The following is a 24,990-nucleotide window of genomic DNA, read 5'->3' as shown; positions in this document are numbered from 1 at the left end:
TTACCCTCTGATCTACCAGATTCGGAACTGATTCCACATGCTCCACTTCGGAGAATCTCTGTGGCATTCCCCTGGATCCCAAGGCATGTTGGTATACACAGAAATGAGGCAGCCGATATAGCGCCAAAGGCTGCTGTCTCTCTTCCTCGGCCTGCTGTTCACATGGTTCGCTTTGCCGATCTACAGAGTGTTTTATGTCGTCGTGTTGCTCTTTTAGGATGCACACACACTGGTCTGCACTTCAGGATAATAAATTGCGGGACATAAAACCTCTTCCCTGTATTTGGACCTCTTCCTCCCAGCCTCATCGTCGGGAGGAGGTAATTTTAGCTGGGCTCCGGTTGGGCACTATCTTTTTAGCCATCAACATCTTTTAAGTGCCGATCCTCCCCCGCTTTCTCCCTACTGCTTCCAGTCATTTGAGATGCCTTTTCCTTCAGTGCCCCTATTTTAATCTTCTATGCGCTCGTTTACATCTGTCGCCTGATATATCTTCACTTTTAGCTGATGACGCGTGCTCAGTCGATCACGTCCTTGAGTTTATAAGTGCTAATGAGACGATATTGGTCATTTGAAGCTCTTTTCAGGGAAAACATTCCTCCTTCAATAGCACTTTTCTAAGATTTCCCTCTGTTTTTAGTTTCCCTCTTTCTTGAATTTCACTCCCATTGCTGCTGATTTAAATTCCTATTTTTACCCTTCAGTAAGCTACAGAATGTGCGCTTTTGACTGTAGCAGTTTTGTGCCCTAAAACCTCAATAATAAAAAAAAAATTAAGAAATAGGTCGAATGGCATAGTGATGTCAAATGGTCTAAATCGGCCTTGATAGAGTCGCACAACGCGGCATGCACCTATTGTGCCAAAAGGAAAAGAAGAAGAAGAAGAAGAAGAAGAAGAAGAGAGAAAAAGAGGGTGGGCGGACTCTTTCATAGTAATATGGGGCCTGAAAACATGTAGCACAACCTAGCCCAGGGGAAAACAGAGATGAAAACTCTGAGCAGGACGACACCAGTTGCTGATACGGAACTTGAGTGGCACTGATTGTACCTAATTGGCAGTGTAGAAACTGAAAGCATTAAATCCATCTAACCTGGAAATGATTGACAACAAGGAAGGTGAAAGGGTGAATAACATATTTGTAGGAGAGAGAAGCGGAAAAGTGACGTAGGATAAGACTGTGCTGTTTATTGCAACTAACCAACTTCCGTGAAATCCACGTGAGGAGAGGGGAGCCCAAGGCCATGTATGTTTGCAAGTTTACTGAAGCCACCGCTGCTCCTGTTTACAATTGCATTTTTATCAGTTTATTAAACACACATAAGTCAATAAATAATTTGTTCAGGGAGACAGTCATTGTAGAGATAGAGTTTATGTCCACTGGTTCGACTATGTCTGCCACGTTTGAAGAGGAGTTACACACTGAAGCAATGTGGCCTTTCTTTTGACACTTGGTGCAAACCACCCAACACTTAAGGCGCACAGAACACTCGTGTTGGACGAAGCAGTACGGGCAAGACGGAATGAGGAGTGGGGCTTTCAGTTACTGCTGTGACATGGCCTGTTGCTGCTATGGCTGTAATTGATGCTGCCCCATGTGACACTCAGTTGGAGGTTGTACTGCTGCAACAGTTTGCCTATCATCCTGAACACTTGCAGTGTGCTTAAGAGGGGTTGACTGGACAATTTCCTATCCCTCCCCCCATGCAGAAGTCTGATTGCCTGCGGCCAGTGACACTTCAAAGGACTGTGCTATATTGAGCACATCCACATGCGTCAGATTTTCACACTGAAGTGCTTTTTCGGAGACTTCTCTACCTGCGGCTGGACGAATAATATCATCCCACACCACATGATCAGTGTACAATTCATAATGGATACTAGTGACAGTAGCTCAACCCATGTAATTTTGCAGCCCAGAATTTGTCAGGTAATTCTGGGCAGTTCTGACAACAGTAAAATTCTACATGCACCACAATGGCATGTGTTCTGTCACGGGAATAGATTGTCACAATCTTGCACATTTCATCAAATGATGAGCTGACTGGTTCTTGCGAAGGCGCAAATTGGCACAACAACTGATACATGCGCAGCAAAAGCCAGGAAAGAAAGAAAGCCCTACACGGGTTTGCATCGCCCACAGAAATGTTGGTGCAACTGTGTCTCATAGGAGTCTAATCTTCAGCTGATTCATCACGTGCAGGAAAGGGCGACAGTTGCACTGATGGGAGAGTAACATGCTGCGAACACTCAGACACCATTTGATTTAGAGCGATTATGGGAGCCTGACGTTGTTCCGTGAAAGCTTGCTGCTGGGCTATGAGACATTGGAGTATTTTTTGATTGAGACATTTGTCAGGGGACTTACATCTGACACTGACATGGTGAAGGAAATGTAACCATCACTCGTTGCCAAATTTGTTCTAACAAGAGCAAGCATGATTTATGGAACATAGTACTTTGTAGAGCAACACGTAAGATACAGGTTGTGCATAGCACTGAACACTTTGACTGGACAACAGTAACACAGCGTAAAGAAAAGGCTGAGCGCTAGTTTGTGATTGCTTAAATATTTCTGTTTCTTTGGTGGCTCACCAGAGCATGCCAGGGGGCCGACCCAAGTGCCTCTATAAGCGGACCTGGGAACTGTATCAACGCATGTTCTCTGAAATAACGTGCGTCATTAGTGAAGGTACATCAAACATAGTGACTGGAATCATTGCAGTTTGAACCTTATTTTTGTTCTATAACAATTTGAGTAGTTGTATACATAAATTAGAAATAGCCACATGACTGAAAATGGTAAAGGTAGAGATGCTTGTGGCCCTTGGGTTGTGGAAAATTGAGCCATAGCTCAATTGTCCCTAAGCTAAAATTACATTTGTGGGTAAATTTTGTAGACAAGACATTTTTTTCATAAACAGTTTTATAATACTTTTATTACAAAAGCATGTTTGTAAAAGAATTTAGGCAATTACAAAATAATTTAATAACATAATTTGTTGGTAGGTGAGGCTTTTCCATCAGCTTTCACAAACATGAATATTTGAAAAGGCTTTCAAGTTAGTGGTCTTCCTGCACTAAATGAAAATATTTTCACTGATGATGAATTTCTGAGTTCATATGCCACTGACAGGACACTGACAATCACATGTCCCTGTGGAAAGTAGTGGGGCTTCTTCAAATAATCATAAAGATCCTGAGAAATTGAAACTGGTGTGGATGGGCTGACACCAACTGTCACCTTAGGTCCTACACTGATGGTCTGGCCAGAGTTCTCAACAAGTGGAAGCCATTGTTTTGCCAAAAACTTAGACCGTACTCTAAAGCCTTGCCTCGTTTGTTGAAAGGCAGTAGGAAAAGAGCTAAATCATGTTTAACTTCTGCTTCATAAAAGCTACAAATTGAGAAGTCTCTTTCGGTAAGAGCAGAAAAAAACTTTGGTCTATATAGAAAAAAGTCAAAGCACAGCATCTCCAAAATGAAGAGTTCGTCAGAATCATCTGCCACAGAATCTGAAAAAAAAAAAGCACAAGTGCATCCGTTGCACAGAGTAATCAGAGTGACAGTAAAGATGTAATTCTAGACAGGAACTAGAAAGCGAAGCATCAATGACTGATTAGTGGCAATATTAGAGACGAAATATGTGTTAGGTGATTTGCTGAAAAAGGTATTAATATAGGAGAGGAAGGACTGAAATTCAAATTTGCAGAAAGAAGTGCAGACTAAGTTTAAATGGCCTCCAATTGAAAATACAACTGTTACTGATGAAGATCAAATAGAAATGATTCATCAACCTTTCATCATCAATATAGTAAATGGTGTGTGACTAGTTTCACTTTTGTAACTCTTTTTGTAGGACTTTGTGCTTCCTAGAGTTTTAACATTATCATGTTATTGATATGGGATTTTAAGTGCGAAACAAAAATGTTTTGATTACCAAATGTTGGCTTAAGTGTGTTGTTTTCCAGCTCAAGTATCCCCACTACCTGGATCAAGTATCCCCACCATGGGGATCATTGAGCCATAGTGTAAAGCATTTTTGTAACAATTGCTTTGTGGTTACATGTTTCCCAATTCATGTTTTTAAACTCATAATTTAATGGCAAAAATTTGAGGTTTCTCATGACAGTTTGCTTTGTTTAAGCAAGTAGCAGGAAAATGAAAACAATTAAAAACAAAATTTAGGCTCAATTAGTCTCATTCTCTGATGTATATATGCAGAGTGAAGCAACAAATGAAAAACTTGTACCAAAGCTGGAATTTGAATCTAGGTCTCCTGTTCACTAGGCAGATCTGCCAACTCTTACTTCACCCTGGTACACTGGCTTCAAACAATTGCACAGGCTACCCTAGTACACCTCCCTCCACAATCCAAATTCCCATTCATGCCTCAGCCCCTAACTGATAGCATTGCAGAGGATCTCCAGCTGTATTGGAATACCACCTTAGCATCAAATGAAACCCAGGCATAGGTGCTTTAATCAAATGAATACCCAGTGGGCTAAGGTTCGAATGGGAATTTGGATTGGGGAGGGAGGTGTTTTACGGTAATCAGTGCAATTTTGCAAAGTCTTTGTGCCAATGTGGTGTAGTCGTTCATGCCTCTGCCTAGTGAGTAGGAGACTCAGGTTCGAATGCTGGCCTCTGTATAGATTTTCATTCATCACTTAAGTATGCAAATATACATCATTGATGTCTGAGGCTTTTGTGTGTGTGTGTGTGTGTGTGTGTGTGTGTGTGTGTGTGTGTGTGTGTGTGTGTGTGTGTTTTTGGACATGATATTTCAGTAGTAATCAGAATGAGAGAATGACTATATGTTGCTAACCTTATGGCATGTAGTGGCAAAAGCATTTCTCACTTGCTTCCAGTATCTAGTTCATTTCCCTGATAAACTTTTATGGAAGTCTAGTGCACCCACACCAAACGATTTTCAGAATCGCATAAAACTCCATGCACTGGTGCAAGGTGTACATGGATGCACAGCTGGTTCCAGTTGGCAGGAACATATGGTCAAAGACGGAGCAAACCAAGCTGGTGAATGTAGCATTTACTATGCTGCACTGTCATGTACTATCCTCCATGAATGATAGGCCTTGCCATTGATGACATGCCTTGCGCAACTCAGCAATACATATAGCCTCACCACATGGTTGACCACAGCCGAGGGATATCTATTGAGGGTCCAGACGAATGTGTGGTTCCTGAAGAGGGCCAGCAGCCTTTGCAGTAGTTGCAGGAGCAGTGGTCCGGGCTATTCTGTCTAAACTGACCTTGTAACATCAACCAAAACAGCCTTGCTGTGCTAGTACTGTGAACAACTGAAAGCAAGGGAAAATTACAGTTGTAAGTTTTCCCAAGTGTATGCAGCTCTACTGCATGATTAAATGATGATAGCATCCACTTGGGTAAAATATTCTGGAGGTAAAATAGTCCCCATTCGGATCTGTGGCCGGAGACTATTCAGAAGAATGTCATCATCAGGAGAAACAAAACTGGCGTTCTACAGATCGTTGCATTTGAATGGTGGATCCCTCAATTGCGCAGGTTGGTTAGTAAATTTAAAAAGGGAAAGGGATAGATTGAAGTTAGATATAGTGGGAATTAATGGAGTTTGGTGGCAGGAGAACAGGACTTCTGGTCAGGTGAATACTGTTTTATAAATACAAAATCAAATAGGGGTAATGCAGGAGTAGGTTTAATAATGAATAAGAAAATAGGAATGTATGGAACTTACTATGGATAGCATAGTGAATGCATTACTGCAGCCAAGATAAACAATGAGTCAACACCCCCTACAGTAGTACAAGTTTATATGCCAACTAGCTCCGCAGATGATGAAGAGATTGAAGAAATGTGTGATGAGATAAAATGAATTATTCATGTAGTCAAAGAAAATGAAAGTTTAATTGTGTACATTCTGGAGTTTGATAGCAGGTAAAGGAAGAGGAGGAAAAATAATAGGTGGATATGGACTGGGGGGAAAGGAAGAAAGAGAAAGCCGTGTGTTAGAATTTTGCACAGAGCAGAATTTAATCATCGCAAGCATTTGGTTTAAGAAGCATGAAAGAAGGTTGTGCATGTGGAGATACTGGAAGGTTTCAGATTGATTATATTATGGTAAGACAGAGGTCTTTCAGATTTTAAATTGTAAGGCATTTCCAGGGGCAAACGTAGACTCTGACCACAATTCATTAATTATGAGCTGTAGATTAAAACTGAAGAAATTGCAGACTATGACTATGACTATGGTTAGCTTTGAGAGATGAGATAGTGAAGACAGCAGAGGATCAAATAGGTAAAACGACAAGGCCTAGCAGAAATCCTTGGATAACACAGGAGGTATTGAATTTGACTGATGAAAAGAGAACATATAAAAATGCTACAAATGGGGCAGGTGAAAGGGAATACAAACATCTAAAAAATGAAACTGACATGAAGTGCAAAATGACCAAGCAGGGAGTGGACAAATGTAAGGATTTAGAAGCATAATTCACTAGGAGAAAGGTAGATAAGACCATCAGGAAAATTAAAGAGCCTTTGGAGAAAAGGGAAGCAGTTGTATGGATATTAAAAGCTCAAGTAGAAAACCAAGTGCAAGCAAAGAAGGGAGAGGTGGAAGGATTATGAAGAGGGTCTATACAAGATGAACTTGGAGGCAGGTTTATACAAATGAGAGAGGATGTAGATGAATAGGAGATGGGAGACATGATGTTCAAGATGTATGAGAGAGGTGAAATACCCTCAAATTTAGAAGAGAACAGGTGCAAATATTACCAAACTATTAGGGTAATAAGTCGTGGTTGCAAAATACGAACAGAAATTCCTTACAGAAGATTGAAAAAACTAGTAAAAGCCAACCTCAGGAAAGATCAGAGAAACAGGGGAATGTGAGGCAATACTGACCTTACGACTTAACGTAGAAGATAGGTTAAAGAAAGACAAACATACATTTACAGCTTTTGTAGGCATAGAGAAAGCTTATGACAGTGTTGACAGGAATACTCTCTCTGAAATTCTGAAGGTAGCATGGGTAAAATACAGGGAGCGAAAGGTTATTAACAGCTTGTACAGAGTGTACGAGTTGAGGGGCATGAAAGTGACGGAGAGGGGAGTGAGACATGTTATGCAAGCAGTAAAGGAAACAAAAGAAATATTTGGAATAGGAATTATAGTTCAGTGAATAAAAACTTTGGGGTTTGCCAATGATATTGTAATTCTGTCAGACACACCCGAGGACATGGAGAGCAGTTGAGCAGGCTCCTGAAAGGAGGATATAAGATGAACTTCAACAAAAGCAAAACGGAAAGGGTCATTCAAGGTAGTTGATAAGTTTTGTTGTTTTGGCAGCAAAATAACAGATGATGGCTGAACTAGAAATGATATAAAATGTAGCTTGGCAATGGCAAGAAAAGTGATTCTGAAGAAATGAAATTTGTTAACATCAAATACAGAGTTAGGTGTTAGGAAGTCTGTTCTGAAAATATTTGCATGGAGCTGTAGTCACATACGGAAGTGAAACATGGACAATAAACAATTTAGACAATAAGAGAATATAAGCTTTTGAAATGTGGTGCTATAGAAGGAAGCTGGAGGTTAGGTGGGTACATCACATACCTAATGAGGTGGTGCTGAATATAATTGGGGAAAAAAGAAATTTGTGGCACAAGCTAACTACCAGAAGAGATCAATTAATAGGACATATTTTGAGACATCAAGGAATCACCAGTTTAGTAAGGAGGGAAGTGTGTGGGCTAAAATTGTAGAGGGAGACTGAGATGAATATAGTAAGCAGATTCCATAGAATGTAAGTTGCAGCAGTTATTTGGAAATGAAAAGGCTTGTATAGAGTGATTTGGGATGGAGATATGCACCAAACCGATCTTCAGACTGAAGACCAAAATAACTACTGCTATCGTGTAAAACAGAAAAGGAGAAATTGTTGATAATGGGTAAACACAGTATTAAGAAGTAGGGAAATGCAAGGAAAAATTGATACCTCACCTATAACCAGTGCAACTCTTCTTGTTGGTTTCTAACACCCTGTAATGTTATTTTTCAACTCAAACCTGATTGACATGTTTTTGTCAATGATTGAGTCAAAAGCTGCATTCTTGTTTCCATTTATGTAATATGTATGGTGTTTTTGTTTGAGATCCATACCAGATGATGGTTTGTAACTGAAACTGGTAGCGTAATAGAATAACTAAATGCAGTTTTGTGTTATGAATTTTGTGAAACATATTTGCTCTGTTGACAACTGCTGAAGAAAATGTTTGCAAAATTAAGCTTTTCAGTTAATTTCTTGAGGACAATAATGGACAGTTCAAAAAATTTTTATGTGATGTCATTTGAGGACATTGGACATCTTTTGACAATGATTGAATCTGCATTATGGAGGGACAAAAATATAGGAATGCTGTATCTTGCAAGCAGAGGTTTTAAACATCCAAGTAGAGTATATTGGTGAGTTTGCATGGTTCTCACAGATGTGCTCAAATATTTTGTGAAAGTATTACTCTTCATGTTCTTGTATAAAAGTATTCTGTGCAAGAATTGCAATTGTTTTAAATTGTTGAGGTTAGTGGATAAAGATATTATTATTGGTTATGTTCCATCATGAATTCGAAAAGACGTAAGGGGCAATCGAAAAGTTTCCATTTGAAGGCCTTACAGTCCAGAATTGGTATGCCAATCAGGCAAAATCACTATGAGCATTCGGGCAATCATCCCATTGACATGCCAGGTTGAAGATACCCATTTTGCAAAACACTGTGTCCTGCTGCATGAAGTAGTCCATAACTGCCTGCTGCACATCCTCAATAAACAGGAATCACTGACCCTTCAAGACATTGTTTAAAGGACCAAAGACATGATAATTGCATGAGGAGAGATCAGGACTGTAGGGAGAGTGCTGAAGTGTCTTCCACTTGAGTTGGTGTCCTCCCAGATCGACCAGCCATTTTTTATACAGTCTCAAGCAGCTCGGACCTTGGCACACCATTCCAAAACAGTGTTTTTCGACAGAAGGGCTGCCCCATAACATTCTTGTTTCCCCATTGGATATTTACTGGTATTTGTCCTTTGGCAGCCAAGGAAAAAAAAAAAAAACTGCATTTTGGTCCTGTTTGAATGCATTTGGTAATGAAGTCGTCATAGTTCATGTTTCTGCATTGACTGGACAAATGTCAGAAAGACATGAATGCTACAATAATGCCTTGTCTACATGTTGGTGCTTATTTACCCACATCGGAGTCTTGTTACATTGCATATACACTGCAGCAATACACTCAAATGGAAACTTCTTGATCGTCCATTATATAAAATATCCGCCAAGCAGTGGTAGGAGAACACACATATGAAAAAAGGTTCTATGCTGGCCTCCGTGGCCGAGTGGCTCTAGGAGCTTTAGTCCGGAACTTCGTGACTGCTACAGTTGCAGGTTCGAATCCTGCCTTGGGCATGGATGTGTGTGATGTCCTTAGATTAGTTAGGTTTAAGTAGTTCTAAGTTCTAGGGGACTTATGACCTCAGCTGTTAAGTCCCATAGTGCTCAGAGCCATTTGAACCAAAGGTTTTATGTATGCAAGCTTTCGGAGTCAGTGGCGGCTCCTTCTGGCAGAGGGGTTGAAGGGGAAGGAGGAACGGTGGAGGAAAAGGACCAGAGTGGTTTAGGAAAAGGGGCAGAGTTTGGAAAGGTCATGCAGAACACCAAGTCAGGGGAGAGCTACCAGACGGAATGAGAATAATGAGAATGAAAGACTGATTGTTAGGGACTGCACTGGACAAGATTTGAAAACATGAGAGCATAAAGTGGAAGAAAGGGTGATATGCAAGACAAATTACTCCTAAAACATCGTGCACAGATTAATAAAAGTGAAAAGCTTAGTAAACAAGTAAAGTAAAATTAAGTAAAAGAAGTGAAAAGCTATGTCATAGATGTGGGAGGGGCATGGCGAAAAATAGGTAGGTCAAAAAATGAAAGATGTAGAACACTGAAACAGAGTGAAGAAAGGAGGCTGGCTTATTAAAATTCCTGGAATATCTATTTACATTCTCCCAATTAAATCTCACATGGTCGTATTCCAAATCCCACCCACTTTCCTTGATGTTGATCTTATCCTCACCACTTCTGTCCACATTAAACTCACTAATAAACAACCATACTTATATTGTGACAGTTGTCATTCTGTCCATGTCAAATGTTTCCTCCCTTACGGTCTTGGCATTTGAGGTAAACATATTTGTTCGGAAGCAGACTCTTTACGGCAGTATACTACCAGTCTCACCTCTACCCTGACTGGATGTAACTACCCCACCAGCCTAGTTCAAAAGCATATTTACTGGGCCATCACATCCAATCTTGGTATTGCTGATCCCTCCAAAAAACAGCTATGGAGTACATCATATGTCACTCAGTGTTATCCTGGTCTTGAATGTATTAATCAGCTACTTCGACAAGGCTATGACTTTCTAAAATCATGCCCTGAAATGAGGTCCATTCTATCTGAGACTTTGCCCACCACACCTAGAATAGTGTTTCTGTGCCCTCCCCCCCCCCCCCCCCCTCCCTCCAATCTCCACAATATATTGGTCGGATCCTACGCTCCTTCTGCTCCTATCTCCCTACCCTATGGCTACAAGCCCTGTGACTGCCTGTGCTGCAAGACTTGCCCTGTGTACCCTCCTACCACCACCAACACCAGGCCTGTTACTGGTAAAACATATACTGTCCAAGGGAGAGCCACCTGTGAAACAACACGTCATATACCAGCTGTTATAAAAACCTTGTTTGGCCTTTTACATCAGCATGACTTCCACCAAGTTATCAATTAGGATGAATGGGCATAGGCAGAAGATATATACCAGCAACACACAATATGCTGTTGCATAGCGAGCTCTACAAGAAGCCACTTATGACCTCGGTGCCTGCTTCACCACAGGTGCCATCTGAATTCTTCCCCCGACACCAATTTTTCACAACTCTGCAGGTGGGAACTACTGCAACAACATGTCCTCGATTCTCGCTACCCACGTGGCTGTAATTTACATAAATTTGTTCTGTCTCAGTTCGCAGCTCGTGGTCGTACGGTAGCGTTCTCGCTTCCCGCGCCCGGGTTCGATTCCCGGCGGGGTCAGGGGTTTTCTCTGCCTCGTGATGACTGGGTGTTGCGTGATGTCCTTAGGTTAGTTAAGTTTAAGTAGTTCTAAGTTCTAGGGGACTGATGACCATAGACGTTAAGTCCCATAGTGCTCAGAGCCATTTGAACCATTTTTGTTCTGTCTCAGCATTTCTTCACAGTAACTACTTCTTTCATCACTTTGTTTTAGTTTTGTACATCTTTAATTTTCTGACGTGTCTATTTTTTGCCGTCCCCTATTACATACAATTCACTTAGCTTTTCACTCTTATTAACTGATGCATGATGTTTTAGCAGTAATCACTGTCTTACATATTACACTGTCTTCCACCTTTAAACTCTCAGATTTTCAAATCTCATTCACTGCAGTCCCCAACAATCAATCTTTTCTTCTCATCCCATCTGATAAGTCTCCCTTGATCCGGGTTTCTGGATGACATTTCCAAACTCTACCCATTTTCCTAAACCTCATCAGTCCTTTTCTTTTACCCCTCTTCCTTCCCTTTCAATACTTCTGCCTGAAGAAGGCACCTCTGTCTTCGAAAGCTTGCATATGTAAAATCTTTTTTATGTGTGTTCTCCTGCTGCCACTTGCTGAGTAGATTTTTATCTATCCTATTACATTATATTGTCAAAAATTCATTATTTTTGTTGTTGTGTATCAATATAGTGTAATTGCTAGGTTAATTCTTGCTTTACAGGATATTTTTCTGTTGCAGGAGTATCATTCAGCTGGAGTAAAATCAATGTTCTCCTGGCAAGTAGAGTGCTTATGCAGTCCAAATGTTCTGGATGGAGGGAATCTTGTCTATTCAGCTCCAACATCAGCTGGTGAGAGATTGACTGTTAAATAACAAATTATTATAAATTTGCTGTATATCACAAGCTGTTTATATTTAAATTCATGTGTTGAATCAAATAGGATTTAAATAGTATCAGTTAATCACTGCAATGAATAGCACACATGTAAGATTCTGAGAGACACCTTCATGCAACAAGTTTAAATTTGGCCAGCATTAAAAGTCAAACATTAGGTGAAGCAGTAAAAGAAAACATGGTACAAGAATGTTGTGGTGGTTATTATTTGAATATGATAATATATGAGTACTCTTTTTATAACCACAGTATGCTAATGTCGGTGGAAATCTGTAAGAGGATGGCTACTGTTTTCCCAATGAATTACAATATGCTGTTTAGCTTGGCCAGTTGTGTGTCCCCTTCAGAACTGAAAAGACCAATAAGTGGATGCTGTATGTATGATGATCTACAATGAAAATAAAATCACTATAAATTGTATTCATACATTTGTTCTGGCAGAGAAAAGTCATAGAGTAGGAAGAAACTATAATGCTCAGTTTTGCCTTTGAGCCAGAAATTATTTTATCACTTAAAACTGAAGTGAATTTAATTTATACATTTCTTGTAGAATTGCATCAGATAAAATGGAATAAAACATTTCTTATGATTTTAATGTGTCATTAGGGCATCAGCTGGTGGTCTTGGTGTGAAACCACTACAGAAGTACCAGTTTCACTACCCTGCATGTAAAAACTGCCACTTTCTTATTTATCATGAATGAACATTTTTCGTTTAGTCCTCACAAGCAAAAGCACTGCTTATGCTCATCATACATAATCCAACTTTGCATATGGAACCCATCCATCTTGTTTGTTTGGGATTTTGCTTGCTGCTGCAGCAGGCACAATGTACTGCCTTATCAGTATGTAATGCCTTTGAGACATAGGCACTGAAATGATTTTTGGGACTATCTGGCTTCATCCTTGCGGCGGTGTGCCTGCGCAGTCCGCCACCACAGCATTTGTATGTGGCACCAGTGGTGACTGGGGGAAATAAGTGCGCTACCATTGCCTGCAGTCAGCACCCAGGCTGGCAAATATGAAAATGATGGGCCAATGCCTGTGGGGCCTTGTCCACGTCCATCTTTGCAGCAGTACGCAAATGTTCTCTAGTCAGACCAGCTCTGTGCCATTGTCATTGAGTTATCAGTAATATGACTCAGTACTTACACATTTAATAGTTTTGTTAATATTACTATAACCTTATTATTACTTGGCTTGCAGTTATCATCTGAAGTAAGTTTTGTGTATGTAGTAGTTGTCAATAAAAAGTGTAGATACAGCAGTTTGACAAGGAGATAGTTTGTTCTGCGCATCTTTTGCGAGTGAATGGATCTGCTATGTGGTGCTATAAATGCCAGCATTTTGGCCATGCTACCATGAGTTGTGGAGGTAAAGTGACCTGCGGGAAATGTGGATAAGTGGCTCTTGACACTAGGTCTGACTGCCTGTCTACAGTGATCTGCATCAAATGTTCTGGGAACCACTCAGTCTGGAGCTGAGAGTGACCTGTTTTTTTTTTTTTTTTTTTGAGGAATGTAAAATACAGGAAACAGAAATGATGAAGTGGATCCTCTATGCCAAATCCAAAAAAGAATATAAGGTGACGAAACCCACTGTGTTTGCCACTTTGTACATTTGGAAATTTTGATGCAGACGATGTGCCAGTATTCACTACAAGAGTCTGTACTTCCCACATGTACATGCCAAGGTAAAAAGATTAAGGACAAAACTGTTGAAGCAGTTGCAACAGGAAAGACTGATAACAGTTCCGCAATGAGCATCTAGAAGGCACACGAAAGGCAGAGTGCGTCTCAGCTCCTCAGCGGGACAGAATGCAGGGAAAGGATCCCAGTGTTCAGGTCAAAAGCTGTCCCGGGCACAGTCAGAAGTCATTCTGGTGTGTCTGACTGATGAGGAGGACATCATGGAGTTAGAGGCCTCGGATACAGACAGATCCTCCACTCCCCCTTGTTCTACAAGTACTTCACCTCCCTGGTGCAAAGATAGGGGTAAATTAGAACCACACCAGTGACATGGCTCCTATACTAAAGTGGAACTTGACTGGATTCAAGATTCATGTGGAGGAACTCAAACTCCTAGCACCTTGTACTTGTACTTTATGAGAAACATATTTTAAAGGTACAAACGTCCCTGTACACTATACCACAAGGTTGACCAATCAGCGAAAGAGACAAGGGAGGGCTTTTATTTGTCACCAATGCTCACCACTCCTCTGCTCTTGCTCCGGCTACTGACCTGCAAGCAGCTGCAGTTGAAATTCACGTGTATCAGAGGTTCACTGTTTGCTCACTGCATTTACCTCCGCGAGATGCAATAGACTCGGAGGCTCTCGCAGATCTTGCAGAACAACTCCCACGACCATTCCTCCTGGGGGACTTCAGTGCCCATCATGTCTTGTGGAGCTTAACTTCTACTTGCCCTCGGGGTAGAGGTTTGGAGAGCCTCATGATGTCTCATGAGCTGTCACCCTCATTTCTGTGCTACTGGGGCATTCTCAGCTGTCGACCTCTCTTTCTGCTCTCCCATCCTCACAGACTCTATTCAATGGGAAGTCATTGACAGTCTTCATTACAGTGACCACTTCCCACTCTGTATTCATGCACTATGTGGAGCAATACCTGAAGAGAAGCCACCAAAATGGATGTTCAGCAGGGCTATTGGGATGCTCTTCACCCAACTGGCTGCGTTCAGACACTGCGACAGCATTCAAGGGTAGGTGGACCACATCACACGAGTGGTCTGCCATGCTGCTGACTTATCCATCCGAAAGTCATCAGGTTGTCTTAGGAGTCAACTTGTACATAGGTGGACAGATGAGTGCTGATCAGCAATCCAGGACAGGTGTGTGACTCTTTGACATTTTAAATGTCGACTGACAGCAGACAAGTTCAGGGCCGTTTGAGTTGCAAGGGCCAAGGCTCAGTGCATCATTAGGGAGCATAAGAAAAGGCCATGGCAAGCGTTCCTGGACTCCATCGATCGTTCCACCTCTTCTACAAAAATATGGGAAGCCATCTGGAGGATTTCCAATAAACCACTTGTTTACCGATAGCAGCGGTGCTGAAACAGGTGTGTCTCCAAACAACACCCAGAGACATTGCTCAGACACTAGCAAAGCACTTTCCAAAAACTACTGCCAAAGCAAGCCAGGATCCGATGTTTCATCAGTACCATGCAACTGTAGAAAGGTGGACTTCAGATTCAACAGTTTTGAGGTCTACAACTCACTTTTCTTCATGTGGGAGCTCAAATCGGCATTGACTGAGGCTCTTGACATTGCACTAGGTCACAACCAAATCCGATAGTTTATGTTTCGACATTTTCCAGCAGAATCAAAGAACATCTTCCTCAAATGTTTTAATCTTGTATGCAGACAGGCAAATTCTGCATCTCATGGAAGGAAGCAATTCTGATACCTCTCCTCAAACCAGGAAATGACCACACATGTCCCAGTAGTTATTGGAGTATCACCTTAACAAGCTGTTTAGGAAAGACTGTGGAGCGAATGTTTAACTGTTGTCTGGTCTGGTTGTTAGAGACCAGGCAAATTCTTAGCCACTTTCAGTGCTGTCAACAACAGCAGGCTTTCCTATGTAAGCATCACTTTATCAATATATTCTTCGATATCAGTAAGGTGTACAATACTATTTTCAGACATTATATGTTCACACAACCACATCAATGAGGTTATTATGGCCAGATTTCCATCTTCATATTATCTTTCCTGTCTCAGCAGCTTTTAGGACCTGACTTGGTGACAAGCTGTCAGATCAATTTGAGCAAAAGAATGGTGTCCCTTAGGGCAATGTTTTAAGTGTTACCCTCTTTACCATAGCCATAAATAGTATCATGTGGTAAGGAGTTCTGTACAGTGCTCCTTTTTTGTGGACGATTTTGCTGTTTTCTGTTCCTCCTCTAGTGTTGCAAGAGTGATCCATCAGTTGCATCTTACATTGCACAAGTTAGAGGAGGGTGCCGTAAAGACAAGGTTAAGTTTGTTGCAGATAAGTGTGAGTGTGTGTGTGTGTGTGTGTGTGTGTGTGTGTGTGTGTGTGTGTGTGTGTGGGGGGGGGGGGGGGGCGCACACTTTAACCACTCTCGTCATCAGATTTTTAATTTACCCGTCGTGCATACCTGCCGTGCATAAGAGGGACATTGTCCTACATTCTAGGGACTTAGTGAGGTTTCTGGACTTCATTTTGACTCCAGATTGTCATGGTTGCCACACCTGAGATACCTAAAAGCCAGAACCCTGAAGTCATTGAACAACATCAAGTGCCATAGCCACAGGTCTTTGGGAGCAGAGCGGGTGCATCTGCTCCAGTTTTATAGGGCTTTTGTGCATTCATGGCTGGACTATGGGTGCATGGTGTGTGGAAGATCATAGATGCTGTCCACCCTAAGGGGATTCAGCTGGCTACAGGTGCTTATAGGACCAGTCTCACACCCAGCCTCTGTGCTGAGGCCAGGGAACTGCCTCTCACCATCTGGGAGCAGCTTCTCATGGTGCATTAGACATTTAAGTTCCTTGCATCTCTGACTTCACCCTTATACCATACTGTTGCTCATCTGTCTTCGGAATGCACTTTCTCCAACCATCCACGAGCCACAATGCCATTTAGGATTCGTGTGCAGCGTGTGCTGGAGTCAGTCCAAGCACAAGAAGTGCAAACCCAGTCCAGGGTTTTAACCATCTGCCGCCCTGGGTTCTGCGTCTGTTTTTAAGACGATATTTTCTAACATATTATATGAGCACCACAACTATGTAGTTGTCTTTATGGACGGGTCTAAGTGGGGGTTCTGTGTTGGTTGCTCTGTTGATTTCCCAGATCATGTCTGCAAGATCTGACTGCCTGAAGAATTTTCTGTGTTCGAGGGAGAATTATATGTGATCTTGCAGGCACTGGAGCAGGTGAGACATTCTTCCAGTGCTAAATTTTTTGCTGGTTCAGATTCTCTAAGCGTCCTTTACTCTCTCCAGTATTTGTGCCCAGCAGATAAATTCATCCAGAATATCCAGAATGCCCTCCTCCAACTACGACGACTGGGGAAGGAGGTGACTTTCTGCTGAGTGCCATGGCACATGGGTATTGCGGGGAACGAAAGGGCAGTTCTAGCAGCCAAGGAGGCATGTCGCGATCCTCAGTCCTTTCAGTGTGCCATCCCCCTGCGCACTATGTATGACCTCACTGTTGAGATACAAAGTCATGCATCAGTGGGAAGATGAGTGGCTGGAAGTGACTGACAATAAGCTCCGCGTAGTAAAGCCTACAACTTGGCCATGTCTTACTTCTTTCCAGCCACATAGGAAGTACAAAGTCCTTCTTACCTATCTTCACATAGGCCACAGCCTTATGATACAAGACTTCTTACCCCGGCGAGAGGACCCTCCAATGTGTGGTGCTTCTGGCGTACAGATAACGTGTGCAACATTTTTTGGACTGTGCATTATTTTCTGACCTGTGGGCCACGGCAGATTTGTTGAAGGACCTGCCCACTATTTTAAGCGATGTTCAAACAAATGTGGTTTGATTTTTAAAGTTTTGTAAATTGTCCAAGATTTTTGGGAGATGTTTGTAATGTGTTAAAAGGGTGCCTGGCTCACCCATTTTTTTATAAGTGGTCAGCCAGTCACATTTTCTTGTGCTTTTCTTTTAGTTCTTCTGTCTTTTTTTTTCTTTGTGTTTTAATTTCGTGTATAGCTACTTTCCCTCTTTCTGATTTGCTTTAGCAGATGTGAGACTGAGTGGCCATGTGGTCATTTCGAGTGCATGAATGTGCAAAAATTTTAGTGTTTAACTCCACATTTGTTTGTTTTGATAAGTGTAAGGGTGTTGATGACCTCGTTGTTGAGGGCACAGAAGACCCAAATTCACACATATAACTCATCATGAGAATGATCGTGTTTTTGTCAGTAGACAGTGCAACGTTGGAGAACATTTTTGGTCTTGATGCGTTCATGGTCTTTGGGTTTCAAATTCAAGGAGTTTGGTCCCCTGTTTTTGCCAGATTTTGGATTACCATTCCTAAATTGTGTCATAGTTGGTCCCTCTCATTCACCCTCATGTCAGAGTCAAGGAGGAACTAGATAGGTAGCAGGGCCTGTGTGTCATCGAACCAGACACCTATAGCCCATGGACTATGCCATTGGTTGTCATTCGCTAAGTTTCAGGGGCATTTCATTTGTGTGGAGATTTAAAATCCACCATATATTCTTGATCGGTAGTGGATTCTTATCTGATTCAGCAGACTGATGAAATCCTTGTGGAACTGACTGGTGGTAAATGTTTTTCAAAAATTGATTTGGTGGAGGCATGTCTACAGATTCATCTGGATTCTGTTTCCCAACAGACTATGGTTATCAACACCCTTTTCAGATTATACTGTTACATGCGCTTTGGTGTGGCACTGCGAGTGATCCCACTGTTTTTTGGCAGTCCATTGAACGGTTAATACACGACATCCCCTGTTGTGCAAACTATCTGGATAACATTATCATCACATGGTCCTCATGACAGGAACACCTTGACAACCTTCGGACTATTTCCACTAGACTGCAAGAGGCAGGCCTTAAGTGCAACTTGCAGAAGCCAAAGTTTTTCAGGCAGAAGTCGAATACGTGGGCCATCTTCTTTCGAAGGATGGCACCCATTCTACGAAGCATCACTTAGTGGCTATTGCCAACCTTCCTAAACTGCGAAACCTGAAAGAACTCTAAGCATTTTTGGGAAAGCCAGTTACTATACAAAATTTATCCCCAATGTGGCAGATGTCATTCATGTCCTAAACAACTTTCAGAAGAAAGGTGTTCCTTTCCTTTTGTCAGTGGACTGCAACAAGGCTTTCATCCCCATCAAGTCGTTGCTAATGTCTTTCCAATGTCTTGGTACTTTGACGTGGGTAAACAACTGGTTCTTGCTGTAGATGGATCCCAGTACGCACGTGGGGTGATTTTGTCTCACAGGAAAGCTGATGGATCTGAATAACTTCTGGCATATGCCTCAAAGACATTGACATCTGCTCAAGGCAATTATTTGCAAATAGAAAAGGAAGCATTGGAAATCATCTATGTGGGCTGTAAGTTCTGCATTTTCCTTTATGGAAACAAATTCCATCTCATCACTGACCATAATCTAATTGTGGTGCTTTTCGGTATCCATTCACAGCTTCCTGGCAGAACCACAAAAGACTTCAGTGGTGGACCTCACTTTTGAGGGCATATCAGTCTGAGATTCATTATCATCCCACTGTTCATCTTGCCAGTGCAGACATGTTGTTGTGCTTGCTTACCCATTGGTACTGACCCAGAACTTGACAAAACGGAAGTTGTGTGTTTCCAAGTCAATGATTGTGTACAGCAGGTGTTGGATAGTTTCCCAATCACAGAAAAGTACATAAAGAAAGCCACTTGGCAGGATCCAGTATTCTGTCAGGGGTCTCATTTTGTGTCATAAGGTTGGCCCACATAGCTGCCCACTAAGGAGTCGGGCCTGCTCTGCAATTTTTTCTTTCTGGCAATGGCAGTAGGAATATTCCTCCTCAGTACGAATTCAGACAAAGTTCGCATTGTCATCCTGCCAGTCCTGTGATCCTGGATTCTTGTGCTTCTCCACTGTGGCCACTGGCGCAAAACCCACTTGAAAATGGTAGCGAGGCATTCTGTCTACTGGCCTGGCACTGATTCAGCAATTGAGAAGCTTTTCCGCAGGTGCACACAGTGTCCCAAGCACCAGGGACTCTCCTGTGCTCTTTTTGCCCCATGGCCGACTCCTGATCATCTGGGGACCACATCTACATTGATTTTGTGCATCCTTTCTGTCATTCCATGCAGTTAGTAGTGGTGGATGCACTGTCAAATTACCCATCTCTCATGTGAATGTGTTCCACATCAGTAGAAGCTGGCTCTAACACCGACTTTTGTGATCAAACGATTGCCACATACAATCTTCTCCAATAATGATCCACATTTGCCTCAGTGGTGTTCCCATGATTTTTGCATCTGAAATGGTAGTATTAATCTCATGTTCACACCATTTCACCCACAATTGAATGAAACATATGGTGTGTACATTTAAGACACAACTGGCAAAGTGTGCTTACGACCTTAGATGTTTTGCGCCCTAAAATCCCACACAACAATTAGCAAAGTTCCTGGTGGACTTGCCTGCTGATATGGTGTTTCCTCTGGTCCTCGGCACCTACAGGATCAGCTCACTGAGCAGCCTCAGCCTAGTGGAGGCTCTACACGGCTGACAATCCCAGCCCCTGCTACACTTGCTCTGTCCTGTACCACAGCCTGTGGTATGGCCATGCCATTCATGAAAAGTTAAGGGTGATCCATTCTGGGCATGCAGCTTTGGTCGGCGGCTGTGATGGTTGCTGGCAATGTTTGGGAGATGCACAACTGGTTAACATTCACTGTGGACACCCGTGGGATGTCACTCTCCCACCATCAGAATAAACTGTGCCTTAGGTGGGGCAACGACCTGCTACAGCTACAGTGAACACAGTCAGAGGGCTCTCCTGGCAGCCACCCCACTCTTTTCACCAGGGCCGAGTGGCATGAAGGCTCCTTCCCTGGATGTGCCAGTGGGCAGTGATGATGTCAAGATAAAGCCACTGCCCGCCCTGGACCTTCGATCAGTGTCTGACAGCAGCTACCCGGGCACCGCCTGGTCGTCAGAGCAATGGGCAGACATTCCCGCTTGTCGCTGCCTCTGTCCCTTGCCACTGCTTGGTCTACAGAGGACTCCCCCCCCCCTTACCATGCAGAGTCATCAAAGCAGCCAGCCCATTGACAGGGCCATTTCTGCCCTTAAAACCCACCAGGTTGGAGACAGCTGATGGCCAATCCCTGGGTGGGCGACACCTCTTCGGATGCTGATGAGCCAATGGAAACCTATGCCATTGGCATTCAGATGCCTTTCTGCATTGCCACCACTGCTGCCATCATTGTTGGGTCACCTGGGCAATCTGGCTGACGTGGTCGTCCTTTTTTTTTTGCACCAAGGCCTGTGCTGCCGGCTACGCAAAAGAGGGGAAGGATGTCATGATGCGCCCATGTAATCTGCCACTGCTGCATTTGTATCCAATGCCAGCAGTGGCCTGGCGAAGCAAGCGCATCATTGGTAACTTTTTAGGAAGTTTATATAAAATGTAACTGTCCACAACATTGACCTCAATGAGGTGCCAGAATATTCTGTGCCAACATTTTGTACCTTTAATGTCTATGGCATACGTTGCCTTCAACCTGCCTGCTTTGTCAACAGATCCCATGTTTTTATTATAGTGCTTGACAATTTTTGGACAGCTGATTCTAGTTATGCTCCCATCTTTTTCTTTTCAGCACACTGCCGCTTTTATCTGTATTTATTGATTTCATGGATTAAACATCACAGTAATTAAAAAAAAAAGCAAGTTGTGTCTAAGAATATTTCTCAGTAACATCAACAATTTATAAAATTATTCAATAATGTGCTCTGTTTGCAAAGATACTATGTTCACCTTAGGAAACCTTATGTGTACTGAATATTATCTCCTTCGTTAAGAATAAAAACATGATTCTTGCAGAAAACAAACGAATTGGAACACTATAAACTTTTCCTTAATTTCCATTTGTTTCAAGTAGCACTGCATCTGTCTAGAGTATGTTATTCCTGTTTTGCCCCAAAATGCTGCTCAGATCAATGACACCATTGTGGATCCAGTGAGAGACCACCTTTTCAGCAGGCAGAAAGTGAAAATATTACTGTGGATTCTCTAGGAATCCACTTAGGATGAAAGGGTGACAGGCTTTCTTGTTCTTTGATGAAATGGTGTTGGGGAAAAAAATATGATAAGATTCATTCTTGTTTGGCCACAGGATATTTGTAATTGAGCAGTAGATAAAACTGTTTCAACAAATACTGTAGATGTCATTTTTTATGTTAAACTGCTTTTTTCACATTTTGAGTATGCTATGTTCTTATAGGTTTACGTAGCTATCTGTTTTAAGAAGTTCGAAACTATTTTAAGGCTAAAACAGATTTAGCTCAGGAGGAACTTAAATGAGATGTAGTCTCATTAGTTGCTGTTTTTTATAAGTGGCAAATTATTTGAATTTAGTTATAGTTGTTCCTGGATTTTCAGTTGGGAGGATTAATCACAGGTCTGAATTTTTGATTAAGAGGAGTGGAGCCCCAGATTGGGAGGGGGGGGGGGATGAGGGACTGAGTCGAGACAGGAAATGAACCAAGGAGGGGAGAGACAGTAACAGTAAATTCGTTTTGTGGGGAGGTCCAGTTTGATGTAAGCTTCTCAAGTGGGGTAATCTAGCTAAAGTTCTGAACATGCTTTGTAATATTTTTTACAAACAGTGGGTAAATAGTATTTTTTATTATTTCAGGTAAAACATTAGTTGCTGAAATTTTAGCAATAAAAACTGTGCTAGAGAGAAAGAAGAAAGTCATCATCATTCTCCCATTTGTTTCTGTCGTCAGAGAGAAAATGTTTTACTTTCAGGTAAATTTTCACAAATTTGTTGTCATACTTTAAATAAATTAACTAAATTTGTGTGCTGTGCCTAGTTTCTTTTAAGTAACATTCTAGAATTAAAACTAACTTTAGCAGTTTTTAATGCGCAACTTAAAATGTGTTGTTATTGTATTCACTCACTAGGTGCTCAAAATTACAAGTGGTGATAAGTGACTATGTATAAGTGAAAAACTCATATTGCATATTTAAATCATCACTGGATGTAACTTCTATTTGGATTTCTTTTCTTTACTGAAAGATATCAATGAAATTTCCTTATTAATATATCGTTTTTCCAAGTTGCATTGTCATAGTAATTTCAGACCTATAGTTATACTGTACTATTTTGGTTATGTGGAGATGGACATTTGTCACAAAGTAAAAGATTATAAGAAACAGGGAATCAACCAGGCAGTGCATTAGCATCTGTATCAGTACATGTTTCCTGTCTAGATCATATGGATGGTATTAATTGATAATATTCGAGGGTCATTTACAAAGTAAGTTCTGTTTCTATTTCTATCTGTGGTAGTGCTACAATTGCAGTTCCGAGCATACATGGCAGTTACTCTGACTCAAGGAGAAGACATGTACGCCATTTTCAGATTGCTGGTGCCAACGTGTGCTTTGTAGTGCTTCTTTATAATGTCACCCGTAATTGAAAATGCTGCCACGTGTGAAATCAGATCTGTGATTCATTTTCTAAATGCAAAGAAAGTTAAACCAAAGGAAATTCATTGGAAAATCTGCTAGGTTTATGGACAAAATGCTATGAGTGATTCAGTGGTTAGAAGATGGGTCAGACTGTTCAATAAAGGACGTGATCAAGTGCGTAATGAAGAACGAAGTGGACACCCATCTGTGGTTACTGATGAACTGGTTCGCACAGTTGAAGAGAAGATTAATCACAACTGTAGGTTTACACTTAGTGCCCTTGCTAGGGAGGTTCCGCAAATCTCATGATCACTAATTCATGAAATTATTACTGAAAACCTGAAATTTTGAAAACTTTGCTCACATTGTGTGCCTAAAATTCTTACTGAACAACACAAAAAACAATGGGTGGGCAGTGCACTTCAGTTTCTGACACGCTACAATGAAGAAGGTGATGGTTTTCGTACACCTAAAATTTGTCCTTGGTGGTCAAAAATTCAACGATGATGACGAACTGAAAGAACATGTTACCACATGGTTGAATACACAAGTGGCAACCTTCTATGAAGAAGGCATACAAAAACTTGTGCCATGCTATGACAAGTGCCTACAAAATTTCGGAAGCTATGTAGAAAAGTAGTTTAACAGTTGTAGATTTTTGTACAATAAATATTTTTTCTTTACCTGTACGCATTTGTTTTATATAGCCAAATGGAACTTAATTCATGGAAATACCTTATATTTTAGCACAGCTGCATTCAGATACTCATTTTCCATCTTACTTGACATTAATGTGCTAATAAAGGAAGCCGTTTCCAAGTAAGAGTCTGACCATATTGCATCTAATGTGATCTAGAAGAAAAACTTTAAGTGCAGTAAGGGAGCAAGTTTATAGCTAGTATCTGTTTCCTTAAATAACATAATTTGTTCTACTGCACATGCCTTGTAGTCCTAGTTGAAGGTTCAACTGTGACTAGTTTCTCTCCATGCCTTCCTAATGTTCATCTCAGCACATATTAGGGTGAAGAGTAAAACTGTCATCTCACATAGGTCTTTGAAGCAGTAACTGCTATGTAATTTGGTAACTGGGTTGACATATAATTATGTGGAAATGTACTGAATGTAGTATTAATGTTTGATACACAGGGTGTCCCGTTCAAACATCCCTGATTTCAAAGACATAGGGAAAAAAACAACACAGTGGTTACGACAATGAAAAATGCGCCACATTGTAGAGCATCTCAAAGAATTTATTTATTTATCATCAATACACCTCTACATGTGAACCATTTGTAGCACAAAGAATATAGAGTCTTTATTCAATTTCCTGCCAAGTTCTTTGTAACATTTTCTCTGTTATTGTTGCAATCGCATTAGTGCTACGATGTCGCAATGTAGGAATATCGTCCATTTTGGTCGCATACACGCGGTCCTTCATGAATCCCCACATGAAGAAATCAAGCAGCGTAATCTAGGGTGAACGTGGGGGCCAGGTAATGGGTCCTCCACGTCCTATCCAATGACTGGGAAATTTCCTATCCAGGAACTTGCGAACAGCTGTTGACCAATGCAGGTGGAGCTCCATCTTGTTGAAAAATAATGTTGGGTTGCAAGTCTTATATCTGAGGGTACACAAACTGCTCCAACATGTCCAGATACACTGACCCATTCACTGTTTGTTCCACAATGAAGAACGGTCCTACAATCCTGTCATGCATTAGCCTGCACCAGACATTTAGTTTAGCGCTGTCATGAACATGTTCAATGACAGTGTGTGGATTTTGCGAACCCCAAATCCGAACAT

At 41.5% G+C, this 24,990-nt stretch overlaps 1 protein-coding gene across 1 annotated transcript in view; it reads left to right on the top strand.

Moving 5' to 3' along the window:
- LOC124803348 (DNA polymerase theta) overlaps positions 1 to 24,990 on the top strand; it is a 347,939-nt gene that overhangs the window by 9,549 nt on the left and 313,400 nt on the right. Inside the window, exons 2-3 of the mRNA XM_047264537.1 lie at positions 11,859 to 11,970; positions 22,405 to 22,520. Of these exons, the coding sequence (XP_047120493.1) occupies positions 11,859 to 11,970; positions 22,405 to 22,520 (228 nt within the window). The remainder of the gene's footprint in view (positions 1 to 11,858; positions 11,971 to 22,404; positions 22,521 to 24,990) is intronic.

The sequence above is a fragment of the Schistocerca piceifrons genome, chromosome 1, assembly GCF_021461385.2.
Source record: "Schistocerca piceifrons isolate TAMUIC-IGC-003096 chromosome 1, iqSchPice1.1, whole genome shotgun sequence".
NCBI lineage: Eukaryota > Metazoa > Arthropoda > Insecta > Orthoptera > Acrididae > Schistocerca > Schistocerca piceifrons.
This window is presented reverse-complemented; position numbering and strand designations above follow the sequence as displayed.